Source organism: Phyllobates terribilis, unplaced genomic scaffold (assembly GCF_046119375.1).
Source record: "Phyllobates terribilis strain yellow unplaced genomic scaffold, ASM4611937v1 Scaffold_1__5_contigs__length_1240528914, whole genome shotgun sequence".
Classification (NCBI taxonomy): Eukaryota; Metazoa; Chordata; class Amphibia; order Anura; family Dendrobatidae; genus Phyllobates; species Phyllobates terribilis.
Window position 1 is genome coordinate 1019026203 of NW_027362761.1, and position 12904 is coordinate 1019039106.

General features: G+C 46.9%; 1 protein-coding gene across 1 annotated transcript in view; it reads left to right on the plus strand.

Moving 5' to 3' along the window:
• The first annotated feature begins 954 nt into the window (after positions 1-954).
• Positions 955-12904, plus strand: part of TMEM192 (transmembrane protein 192) — a 94334-nt gene continuing 82384 nt past the window's right edge. Inside the window, exon 1 of the mRNA XM_073644402.1 lies at positions 955-1076. Coding sequence (XP_073500503.1) covers positions 1047-1076 — 30 coding nt within the window. The 5' untranslated portion in view covers positions 955-1046. The remainder of the gene's footprint in view (positions 1077-12904) is intronic.

Genomic DNA, 12904 nt, shown 5'->3' on the forward strand with positions numbered 1-12904 from the left:
TTGAGAAAAGGGTCTTTGAGTTCATAAACACATTGTGTATTTGAGATTTTATGAATGATAAAGATTTCTATCCACCGTGCGCCAGGATCTGCTTGTTTGGACAGCGTTCTGCAGTTTATTAATCCCTTCTCGGATATGGATAGCTATGCCTGGACTGACCATGAGGCAGTCAGCTCAGGGAGACCTGCAGTTAGTTTGGTTCTTATATGGACTGTGAATCAGACGTCTAAATTCTACCTAAAACAGAAGAAAGAGGGTTTCCAATTATATTTTTCCGTGTGTTTTGGATTTACGGGTGGTTTTGGCTATATGAGGCCTAAAACCTAAAAGTAAGTGCACTCAGAGGGGTTTTGGATCAGGATAGCTTAAAAAAATGCTTGAAAAATCACGTCAAAACCGCTTGAAAGATTCGCAGGTTTCTTAATTTATCTTGTAAATCGACTTTGCTGTTCACATGTTCAGTCTTTTGAGCATTTTTTTCCAATTTTAGGATTTGAAAAACACTGGTGGGAATAAAAAGAAATGCGCAAGTCACGTCTGTGATAGAAAACACTCCAGACAAGGCTCCGTCCAATCACACGGCTGCAAAATACCTCAGGGACAAAAAGGGCCCAAAAGAGAATTTCCTGAGGTGGTTTTCACTGGAAAACGCATGCTACTCACCTCAGGAAACCTCTGTGTGCACAGCGCCTTATAGGACATGTCTTTCACCAAAGCACTATTCTTTTCCTCATAAATTCATATCTATGTGAAGGACATTATAGGGCACAAGACGGGCCCAGAAATCACTGCAGTACAGCCCGGCCCGTAACATGCAAACCTACAGCAGTCACTCAGGGGCTCTGATGTGGCCGGAGCACACGTGGGGGCTGCGCCCTGTCACCACCTCTGTATTTCGCGGGTCTCACCCCCAACTGGAGAGAAGCGAATGAGGGAAGAGTTTGCCGGGGACAGGAAGTGTGAGGAGGAGGAAGGGGAGGGCTGCGCCGGCGGATTATAGCGGCTGCTCAGCGCCCAGTGAAAGCCATCGTGACTGTAGCAGGAGGATGGAGCGGAGCCGCAGGCTGCTGCTGGATGTAGGTGCACGGTACAGGGGCACGAGGTAACGGGTGTAGCCGGGTATACCGCTCTCGGCGCGGTCCCGGGGAGAGCAGTGTACTGGACACTAACACTGAGGGACTGGGCTCTGTGTCATGTGACCATCCCGTCATGTGACCGCCAGGGATTTTCCTCCCTTTATATCGTCCTGGTCCAGAATGCAGGAGGTTTGTGGTCACGTGTTCCGTGTTGTGGCGCTCCGTGTGCCATCTCCGCAATCGGGAGGCCAGTATATATACAGGGCTATAACCGACCAGGGGCGTCCCACACTGGTCGGTTATATCCCTGGTGTCCAGACTTGGCCGCAGCAGTCCTTGATGTTGGGGTCGTGGTGAGCCCTTTATAGGGGCCCCTTCCTCCCCTGTCATGTGGGGGCACAGTGCTTTGTGGTGAGGCCTTTATAGGGGCCCCTTCCTCCCTTGTCATGTGGGGGCACAGTGCTTTGTGGTGAGCCCTTTATAGGGGCCCCTGCCTCCCTTGTCATGTGGGGGCACAGTGCTTTGTGGTGAGCCCTTTATAGGGGCCCCTGCCTCCCTTGTCATGTGGGGGCACAGTGCTTTGTGGTGAGCCCTTTATAGGGGCCCCTGCCTCCCTTGTCATGTGGGGGCACAGTGCTTTGTGGTGAGCCCTTTATAGGGGCCCCTGCCTCCCTTGTCATGTGGGGGCACAGTGCTTTGTGGTGAGGCCTTTATAGGGGCCCCTGCCTCCCTTGTCATGTGGGGGCACAGTGCTTTGTGGTGAGGCCTTTATAGGGGCCCCTGCCTCCCTTGTCATGTGGGGGCACAGTGCTTTGTGGTGAGGCCTTTATAGGGGCCCCTGCCTCCCTCGTCATGTGGGGGCACAGTGCTTTGTGGTGAGGCCTTTATAGGGGCCCTTTCCTCCCTCGTCATGTGGGGGCACAGTGCTTTGTGGTGAGCCCTTTATAGGGGCCCTTGCCTCCCTTGTCATGTGGGGGCACAGTGCTTTGTGGTGAGCCCTTTATAGGGGCCCCTGCCTCCCTTGTCATGTGGGGGCACAGTGCTTTGTGGTGAGCCCTTTATAGGGGCCCTTGCCTCCCTTGTCATGTGGGGGCACAGTGCTTTGTGGTGAGCCCTTTATAGGGGCCCCTGCCTCCCTTGTCATGTGGGGGCACAGTGCTTTGTGGTGAGGCCTTTATAGGGGCCCCTTCCTCCTTTGTCATGTGCGGTCACAGTGCTTTGTGGTGAGCCCTTTATAGGGGCCCCTGCCTCCCTTGTCATGTGGGGGCACAGTGCTTTGTGGTGAGGCCTTTATAGGGGCCCCTTCCTCCCTCGTCATGTGGGGGCACAGTGCTTTGTGGTGAGCCTCTCTGTATGTCCCGTTCCATCAGCCATGACAGTGGTCTGTGCCTGCTGTACAGGAGAGGGAGAGCTGTCAGTTACGTGCTGTCGGACACGTCCTTGTTGCATTGTGACACCATGCCAGGCTGGCTCATCTAAAGTGGGGCCGCTGGGTAAGAGGAGGGTCCCAGGTACTCCTGTCCTATGTCATGCTGATGTCCCATAGATGAAAGCTTAGTCTGTACTAAAGAGTCTTTCCTGCCGTAACCCCTAAATGTACCTAACAAATCAGATGTGATAGTGACCAGAGGGGCCTTATTGCTTCTGAAAAGGCTTTCCATGCTGTAGACATGTGCGCAGCTTGGGAAGGCCCTTGTGTGCAATGTGTGGGGGTCCTGTAGATCGTTTATTTTTAAAGCACCATTAATTTCATGGTGCTGTACATGTGAAAAGGGTCACATATAATGTTACACTGACTGGAATGGGAAGGATCCTGTCCTCATGGCTTGCAATCTACAGGATATTGGTAAGGAATTGGTAATTTGGAGCAGCTTCGGTGGTATTGCGATTGCATCAGGTTACTGCAGGCTTTTCTGAAGAGGTGAGCTTTAAGGTCTAATGGTGGAAGTCAGACATTCTGATGTGCTGAAGAATGGAATTCCAGAGGATGAGGAATACTTGGTGATAATCTTGGAGGTGAATGAGGGAGGAACATTTGAGAGTGGAGGAGAGAAGATCTTGTGAGGACTGGAGATAAGTTTGGAGAAGTGTGGGGGAAACTAGTATGTAAGCCAATATTAATCATTTTCAACTGGATTCTCTGAGGAATTAAAAGCCAGGGGAGAGTTGGATTAATTGGGCTGTGGAGTTAAAGGGAACCTGTCACGTCCTAGTAGCTATATTAACTAGCCCCATTGCGTTGTTAGTGATGCAATGTGCATCACTAATGCGCTTTTTTCATTAAAATTGGTGCTAATATCATGAGTCGATAACATTTTATATACTTGTATCATACCTGCTCGTTTAGTCATAGAGGTGTGATCCTCTCATTCAGTAAGGGGTGGCGCTGCTTACAGTCAGGGTTGGGGCCGGCCACGCAATTGATGTAGGTGCGCAGTATATGGCCAGCCGCAGCTCCCTGCGTCTGCGCAGTGAGGCTGCGTAGTTCCCAGCTTCACAGTGCATGTGCGAGGGAGCCGTGGCTGGACATGTCATACTGCGCAAGCGCCCCACTTACATCAAATGTGTGGGCGGCGCCAGCCCTGACTGAATACGAGGATCACACCCGTATGATTAAACGAGCAGGTAGGATATCAGTGTATAAAATGTTAGACTCATATTAGCACCAACTTTAATTTAAAAAAAAAACATGTGTTAGTGATGCACATTGCATCACTAACAACGCAATGGGGGCAGTTTACATAATAAGACGTGACAGGTTCCCTTTAACGATGGACTGGAGAGTGTTAGTGAAGAGGCCATAGAGGAGGCTACTGCAGTAGTTGTGGCAGGAGATGCTGAGGGCATGCACTAACATTTTAGTCTATTTGGTGAAAGGATGGATTTTTGGAAATATTGGAGGCAGCAGGATGTGGTAAAGGCTTCGATGTTTTAAGGACAGAGGAGAGTCAAGGATTACAGCCAGGTTGCAGTCTTGTGATACAGGGGAAACTGTGATGTAATTTATTGTGATGAATAGTCCTGGTAGGGGATATTGAGTAATATGGAGGAAAGATCAGGAGTTCAGTTTGTTCACATTAAGTTTTAGAAAGCATGATGAGAAGGCGGATATGGCTGATTGACCCTATGGGGTTCTGGACAGCCGAGAGGTAAATGTGAGTGTCGTAGACCTATTGCTGGTGATGGAAGCCGTGGGACTTCAAGTGTAGACTGTTGAGGGAGGGGACCAATGTACAGACTTGATCACCTCTGCAATATTTGCAAGCCATTTGGTTGATTTTTTTTATTTTCTTTTTGGTAAAGAGCGAGGGGGTTTTGTAATCCCAATACAAGTGTACTCCATATGTGTACGGCACTTTCTGCAAACCTCCTTACATGTATGGTGCTGTAGATTTGTGCGATCAAGCCACAACACAATGATTACTCTGATCCCAGACATTTGACTCCTTAGATGTCAATAGGAACCATGGTGTCTAAGTAGTGTGGTGATCTTTCAGTTTATTAACCCGCCCCTGCGAGTTTACATCTTTTCTTAGGACTCTAAAAGATGAATATTCTACAAGAGCTGTATCTTGGGTGTAGCTTTTTCTGCACCTATTTAGATGACCAAACTACGGGTTTACCTGCCATAAAATTCTTAAACACGTCTTTAACATGGTGAGACATGAATGCATGCAAGAGTAATAAGTAATCTCTAGTCTCTGCCAGTTTAGCATAAAAGTTACTAATTAACAATTGAAGTAATGGATATAATTTACAAGCTTTTTATAGGAACTCTGGCTAGCAAGGCATGCTGAGAGTTGTGGTTTCCCAGGCATATGTTGGAGAGCACTAGTCAGTTTTAAAACATTGAAAATTCTAGAGTCCCTTTCTTTTTCTGTTGGTGTTTTCACTGTCGTGTTTAGCTCTTCAGTAGTATTTATGCACTTAGACCGATGTCGCACATTTATATTTCGCTGGCATGAGAGCGGACCGTGATGCACGGACTGGCTGCGAGTTTCCTGACATGAATTCGTTGGCCTCCTATGAGGCTAAGAGTTCAGATCAGGAGAGTCTCAGACAATCCTTGCAAATGAATTCACTGACTAAGGTGGACAAACGCAATAAAATGTAACCTTTATTAAAGTTTCTTAAAATAAAAAATGCCTTTCCCATATCCACTTTACTATGTACAGTCTATCCGCTATAGTCCGGCTATACAAATCAGGGTCATATGGCTACTAATAGAGTAAAAAACACCCATGTGTCCTATCCTCTTCTGTTTGCAACAGTCATTCTACCCATGCCACAAGTGATAACATATGTAAGGGTTCTTTCACATCGCGTTCTGTGTCCCCGTCGAGGCATACATCTGAATTCCCTTGCAAAATGGGGTCTGGACCTATGCTCCGACGGCACTAGAGCAAACGTGCGCTCTGAAGTGCATCATTTTCGAGTCGCAAACACCCAGATACAGTCTACTACAGTGTCCACCTCCAGCAGGCATACACGCTCCAAAATGTTGCACGGCAAAGCACACATTCGCTCTGCCTGCATTATTAGTCTATGGCCCCATCTGTGCATACTTCCTGACCCCGTTTTGCAGGGGATTTCGGTTTTATGCCCCGACGGGGACACAACGTAATGTGAAAGCAACGGAATACTACAGCATTAAGGGATTTCTTATGCGTTTTATTGTCCCAGTGTGTCTTATTATTGTCATGGTTAACCTAAATTATATTGCACTAGATAGAAGAAATTTCCCAATACTGCAGTAATATTTGGTACCTGAATTGTATTTTAATATTAATAAGATATCAGTGATATTATTGTACCACTGCCCTCTAAGGTACATTAATAGGTATATTTTACTATGCCCTTTTAACTTGGTAAGCACAGGAGCATCTTATCTTGGGCTGGAGTGTAAACCGCAATGCTCCTGTGCTTACATACAATGTATATGTGTAGCACACATATAATAGGCTGTTGGCCTCCTGATGTGCCCACTGAATGTCTTGTGGGGGAGGGGGGGTGAAGCATTAAGACAAAATACAAATGATTAGATTAGCTCAGGGAATAGTTGCACAATAAACCCTGATGATAGGAGTGTTTACATGGGCCGGCTAATAGGTTCACATCTGTTTGGCTGGTCAATTCATGACTAGGAGCAAGCATTTCTAGGGGAAATTCCTAAGATCGGGATTTTCCATAATCTGGTTGTGCTCCAGTGTTAAAAGGTCATAGTGCAATATTGCTATAAATATACCTTGCGGTGCTTTCACATTGCGTTCTGTGTCGGAGCATACATCTGAAATCTCCCACAAAACAGGGTCCGGATGCATGCGCCAACGATAGACTTCGATAGACTGTATTGGTGAGCGAATATGAGCTCTGCTGTGCACTTTTTTGGGAGTGTACGCCTACAGGAGACTGCGTCTGAGTGTCCACTCCTGAAAATAATTCATGTCAGAGCACACGTTCGTTCGTTCTGTCTGCATCATTAGTCTATGGCCCCCGTTGGCGCATGCGTCCGGAACCCGCTTTGCTGGGGATTTCGGACGTATGCTCAGGTGGGGACACAGAACGCAATGGGAAGGCACCCTTAAAGGGCAGTGGTGCAATAAGATCACTGATCTTATTAATAGTGCAATACAATTCAGGTTACATTTTATTGCGTTAGCCCACCTCAGTCAGTGAATTTGTCATGTTAGTGGACTTTTTGAGTTCTCTAGGTCCTCACTCACTGATTTCTAAATCCTTGCAAAAGGACTGCAAAATACAAATGTAGAAACCTGCCTTAGGATATGTTTTACACCCAATCCCCAATTCATGTTTTTTTTTTTGCCAGATTGCTGGTGTAAAGCGCTTTGAGGCTGTGTGCCCACGATGTGTTCTTTAGAGTTTTTGCAGAGGCAATTCCGCTGCAGAAACGCTTAAAAAAACGCTTGGTAGAAGGCCTGCCATGTTCCCCAATGATAATCTGCATGTGCTATGCACATGCTGCAGAAATTTCCGCTGCGGATTATCATTGCGGAAAAAAACGCAGCACTACCAATTATTTTGCGGAAGCGCTGCATTTTCGCCGCCATTGACTTGCGTTGGACCGCTTGGATTCCGCATCACTGGATCTGTACATGCGCATTCTATGCGTTTCAATGTGCGGATGGTACCCGGGTCTGGAGGAGAGAAGACTCCTCCGGACCCGGGTACCATAGAACCTGTAAAAAAAATAAAAAATAAATAAATATTATACTTGCCTTCTGATGGCCTGCGGTGTGCTTGTCTTCGCTTGCCGGCAGATCGCGGTGGACTAAAGGACCTGAACTGACTTCATTTAGTCATGTGACGGCAGGTCCTTCAGTGTACCGCGAGCTGCCAGCAAGCTGAGACTCATCGAATCAAGACTCCGGGGGCCATCAGAAGGTAAGTATAGATTTATTTTTTAACATTCTTTACGGTCACACTATATAAATCCATGCCGTTTGCAAAAAATGCTTTTTTTGGGATGGGTTTAGTATGGCATTGTGGCCCTTGGAACGAAAAATGTTGTGCAGCCCTGTTTATATCTTTCCTAACTTACCCCTTTTCATGGCTTACGGTATTTGATTTTAGGCATATTCAAAAAAAAAAAATCTTATAACTGGGCTTGTAATATGCTTATTAAAGTGAGTGGTTGTTGGGGTGCTGTCACCCCTCTTATTACACTAATGCCACTGTAGGTGTAAGTGACTTGATTTGTAAGTGCGATGTCACCAATGGCTCCTAGCAAATCTTTGCAGTGTGCAGATAAGTCAGGCCGCATACACCAGGCTTACTACGCATTGCCAGGTAGGCAGATATTTGCCAAGAGCTAGTAGTGACTCTGCTTCTGCAATTCATGTTACTCACACTTACGGGGGCATAACATGCTTAGTGGGATGAATAGTCTGGGGAAAGCAACACCCCCTCGACTAGACATCCACTAAATATATCACAAGCCCAGTTATACAGGTGACTTTAGGCATACTCAAAAATCAATAAGGCAAAAAAGGGCTTGTTAAGAAGTGTACAAAATAAGTAAATACATGGTGGCGGTTTGGAGGCATCCTGTGACTACGGACTTGTGAGTCCTCATATCGGGTGCGCTTCGAGGGTTCTCCGGTAAGTAAGGCGGGAACGGCTGTCATGTGACCATAAGTATGCAATATGCATATTAGCATATTCATCAATACCATATTCAGCCCAGGAGAGGAATCGCTTTAGGCGAAAGCGAGTGCCCGAACTGAACTCTGGACGGGTACTAGAACTCTAACTTCCACGGGCTCGCTCATCCCTAGTTAAATTCCCAGAAAGAAGATCGCCTTATCATGGCTGCTGGGCACACATGAATTGGCCAATTTGTACGCTAAGTATCTTCGTTTTAATCTATTTTCTAGACCAGTAATGCAATTCCAATTTCATGTTTACATGCTATAGCAGCTTTATTTGTTGCATATGGAGATGGCTACTCTTAGCTTACACCTGTACACACCTGTTCTGTTTGGAAGTGACGGTCAGTCTTTTGATATTTATACATGGGCCCTCTGACCGAGCACTCCACCCGTCAGCTTATGGTGTCTTTAATCAGCAGGATCCTACCCATATAACTGTAGGCTATTGAGCCCAGGAGAGGAATCCCATTAGTTTAGGTTCCAAGCAAAGAGAATCGCCTTGTCATTGGCTTCAGGGCACACATGAATTGGCCAATTTGTGTGCTAAGTATCTTCATTTTAATCTATTTTTCGCCTTACCCATGACAGCACACCTTGAGAGAGGGATCCGCGCCAACAAGGACCGGAAACCATCTGAAATAAAAGGGCGCTACCTCTCCCTTGCTTCAGTTGGTTTCCTGTCCTTGATAGGAACCTGTCTGAAAGAATATGTCCATACTTAACCTGGGCCTGTTCCGGTGTGGAAGAGCGGGCACCAGCCTGTGCACCGGGTTCCAGAAGCGCTGTCCGTGGTTCCCTGGAGCAGTGTCCGAGCGTGCGCAGGCGGTGAGGAGGGCTCCGGCTCCCCGCAGACCGCTGCGCTGTCCTCTCCCTGTCGCCGGCTCCTGGCTGGCCGCATGCCGGGAGCGGCGTCTTCCGGGTATGACGCGCCTGACGTCACGGCGTGGTGCACGTTGGGAGAGGCGTGCCCGGTGACGTCTGAGGGCGGCACCTGGATCCATCATGGCGGCGCCCTGTAAGCGCTTGCCGACCGGCTTTTCAAACTTTGGCTGGCGGGCGTCAGGAGGGGGGAGGACGCCTGAATCGGAGGAAGTTCCGGATGTGCCCTATTTAAGGTGTGTGTGTGGGGGGGGGGGGGTCCTGGTCAAATGCTGCCTATACTCGTGCTTGTGGTATAGCAGCTATGGCAGACCAGGACAGCCAGGAGCAGCAGCTGCAGCTGACCCCTCCATCTCAACGCCAGCGGAAGAAGCAGTCGGACGCCTCTCACACGGACAGCTGCTCCAGCAACCGTAGCGGCAGCAGGAGAGGTAAGGTGTCGGACGCTTCAGGGCTATCCAGAAGGGATTCATCTTATGTCCCGCTACAGCCTCCAAAACCGGTACCCTTTTGTGACTTCAGGGGTGAGTGATCTTCGTGAATGTCATTTAATAATTATGGAAAGCTATTATGTGCTTCATTCTTTAGGAGCCGAAGAAGAGTAGCGCCAAACAGAAGCACAGGGTTTGCGCCTTATGCCAAGTCCCCCTTTCCATAGATTGTCAGAAAAAGCTTTGTGCTAGCTGTATTAACCAAACTATAGCGGAGAGCTCCCCGGATTTTGCTTCTAATTTGAGGTCCGTAATCCGTACAGAGGTTCAAGATTCCCTGAAGGACTTGCATAAGGGGAAAAAGAGATCTCATAAGGATATCTCGTCCGACTATGATTCATCCTCCCAGTCAGAGGATCCATGCCTCAGTGATTCATCATTCTCCTCTTCATCAGACAGTGGTAGGCCCGGTTTCCCTATTGAGGGTACTGACAAGTTGGTCAGATCTACCATGGGGTTGAGGGAAGAGAAGGCAGCCAGGTACCTGGAAGACATTATGTTCGCAGGCCTGGAGGAAAAAGAGACTCTCCTTTCCTGTGAATCCTAAAATTCAGACCCTTATAGACCGAGAATGGAGGAAGCCTGAGAAATCGGGAATGTTGCCCTCATCCTCTAAAAGAAGGTAACCCTTTTGAGGATAGGGTCTCTGGGTCCTGGGATAAAATTCCTAAAGTTGACGGGTCTGTCGCCCGATCATCCAAAAAATCGTCCCTACCCCTGGAAGATTCGGTCAGTCTAAAGGATGCTCTAGATAAGGCAGATTCCTTCCTGCGTCACACCTGGGAAGCGGCGGCAGGGGGCCTGAAACCAGCGGTTTGCAGGCACTTGTGTCGCTAGGTCACTCATGGAGTGGCTTCAACAATTAGAAGTCCAGCTCAAGGATCAAAAGATATCCAGAGATAAAATCCTCTCCAATCTACCTTTACTACAAGCAGCGTCCGCTTTCCTTGCCGACTCCTCAGTGGATTTGGTTAAACTTGCTGCCAGGTCTGCTAACTTATCTAACGCTCCCAGACGAGCCCTGTGGCTCAAGGGTTGCCCAGGAGACCTGCAGTCTAAACATAAACTATGTTCCCTTCCTTGTGATGGTAAACTCTTGTTTGGCCAAAAACTGGATGAGCTTTTGGAGAAGGCTGGCGACAGGAAGAGAGGTTTCCCAGGGTTCACGGGGGACACAAAAAGGTCCTACTTTCGGAGGAAAAGATTTAACCGGGGTAGCCCTCCAGGAGAAAGGAAAAGATGGGAGTCCAGATCTTAAAAAACCTCTGGTTACATGTTTGGGGGGCCATCCTTCAGTACCAAAAAATCTCCCCTATGACGCAGGGCTAGAGGTCGGGGGAAGGCTTTCCCATTTTATCCCAGCTTGGGAAGCCTTTACTTCAAATCCCTGGGTGTTGAGCATCCTAAATATGCGCTTCAGTCAAGTCCCTCACCGAACCTTCATGATCACCTCCAGGAGGAAGTCCAGGGAGGAGCAGATAGCCCTAGAGTCGGAGGTGCTAGATTTAGTCAACAAGCCGGTCCTTCACGAAGTTAAAAAAAAAAAAAAAAAGAGCATGGACCGCACCTCCAAAAATCATACATTTGATCTAATGCCTCTCAGCAAAAATATATATAACTGAACATGAGGTTTTGTGCTTGCGGGGCGGTGCGGCCTGGAGTCATGGGGACTCGGCCTTGCAGCATGGGTGCTGTGAGGCACCAGGCCGCCCGCCCTGCTGGTGCATTGTCGCTGCCTTGGTGGTTGGCGCACGGCTCCGCTCCCGTTCAGGCATGAAATGTTAATACCCACTACGAGGTTTGCCGTGACGTGGCAGTGGGCTTCATACAGTCTGATCAGAATGTTAAATGAAGAACCTCCTGTTCAGTTTTATATATTTTTGCCAAGAAGCATTAGATCAACGTATGTTTTTGGAGCTGCTGTCCATCCTCTTTTTCAGCTTAATGCATGATCCTTCACGAAGTATTCACGAGGTATTAAAGCTCATTCAACCAGAACTGTAGCGACCTCCTGGGCAGAGAGAGTAGACGTCTCAATTGACCAGATATGTAAAGCTGCTACTTGGTCTGCACCATCCACCTTCTGCAAGCACTATAGGTTGGATCTATCCTCCTCTGACCTCACCTTTGGGAGAAGGGTACTTCAGGCGGTGGTCCCTCCCTAGGGTGCTCATATTCTCCAAAATTCTCTCAAGGTGTGCTGTCTATATACTATATATATGTGTGTGTGTGTGTATATGTATGTATGTATGTGTATATATATATATATATATATATATATATATATATATATATATATATATATATATATATATATATATATATATATATATATATATATATATATATATATATATATATATTACTTATATGAAAAAGTTTGGGCACCCCTATTAATCTTAAGCTTAATGTTTTATAAAAATTGGTGTTTTTGCAACAGCTATTTCAGTTTTATATATGTAATAACTGTTGGACACAGTAATGTTTCTGCCTTGAAATGAGGTTTATTGTACTAGCAGAAAATGTGCAATCTGCATTCAAACAAAATTTGACAGGTGCATAAGTATGGGCACCCTTATCATTTTCTTGTTTTAAATACTCCTACCTACTTTTTACTGACTTACTAAAGCCCTTTTTTGGTTTTGTAACCTCATTGAGCTTTGAACTTCATAGCCAGGTATATGCAATCATGAGAAAAGCTACTTAAAGTGGCCACTTGCAAGTTGTTCTCCTGTTTGAATCTCCTCTGAAGAGTGGCATCATGGGCTCCTCAAAACAACTGTCAAATGATCTGAAAACAAAGATTATTCAACATAGTTGTTCAGGGGAAGGATTCAAAAAGCTGTCTCAGAGATTTAACCTGTCAGTTTCCACTGTGAGGAACATAGTAAGGAAATGGAAGAACACAGGGACAGTTCTTGTTAAGGCCAGAAGTGGCAGGCCAAGAAAAACATCAGAAAGGCAGAGAAGAAGAATGGTGAGATCAGTCAAGGACAAGCCTCAGACCACCTCCAGAGAGCTGCAGCATCAACTTGCTGCAGATGGTGTCACTGTGCATAGGTCAACTATACAACGCACTTTGCACAAGGAGAAGCTGTATGGGAGAGTGATGCGAAAGAAGCCGTTTCTGCAAGCACGCCACGAACAGTCATCTGAGGTATGCAAAAGCACATTTGGAGAAGCCAATTTCTTTTTGGAAGAAGGTCCTGTGGACTGATGAAACCAAGATTGAGTTGTTTGGTCATACAAAAAGGCGTTATGCATGGCGGCAAAAAAACACAGCATTCCA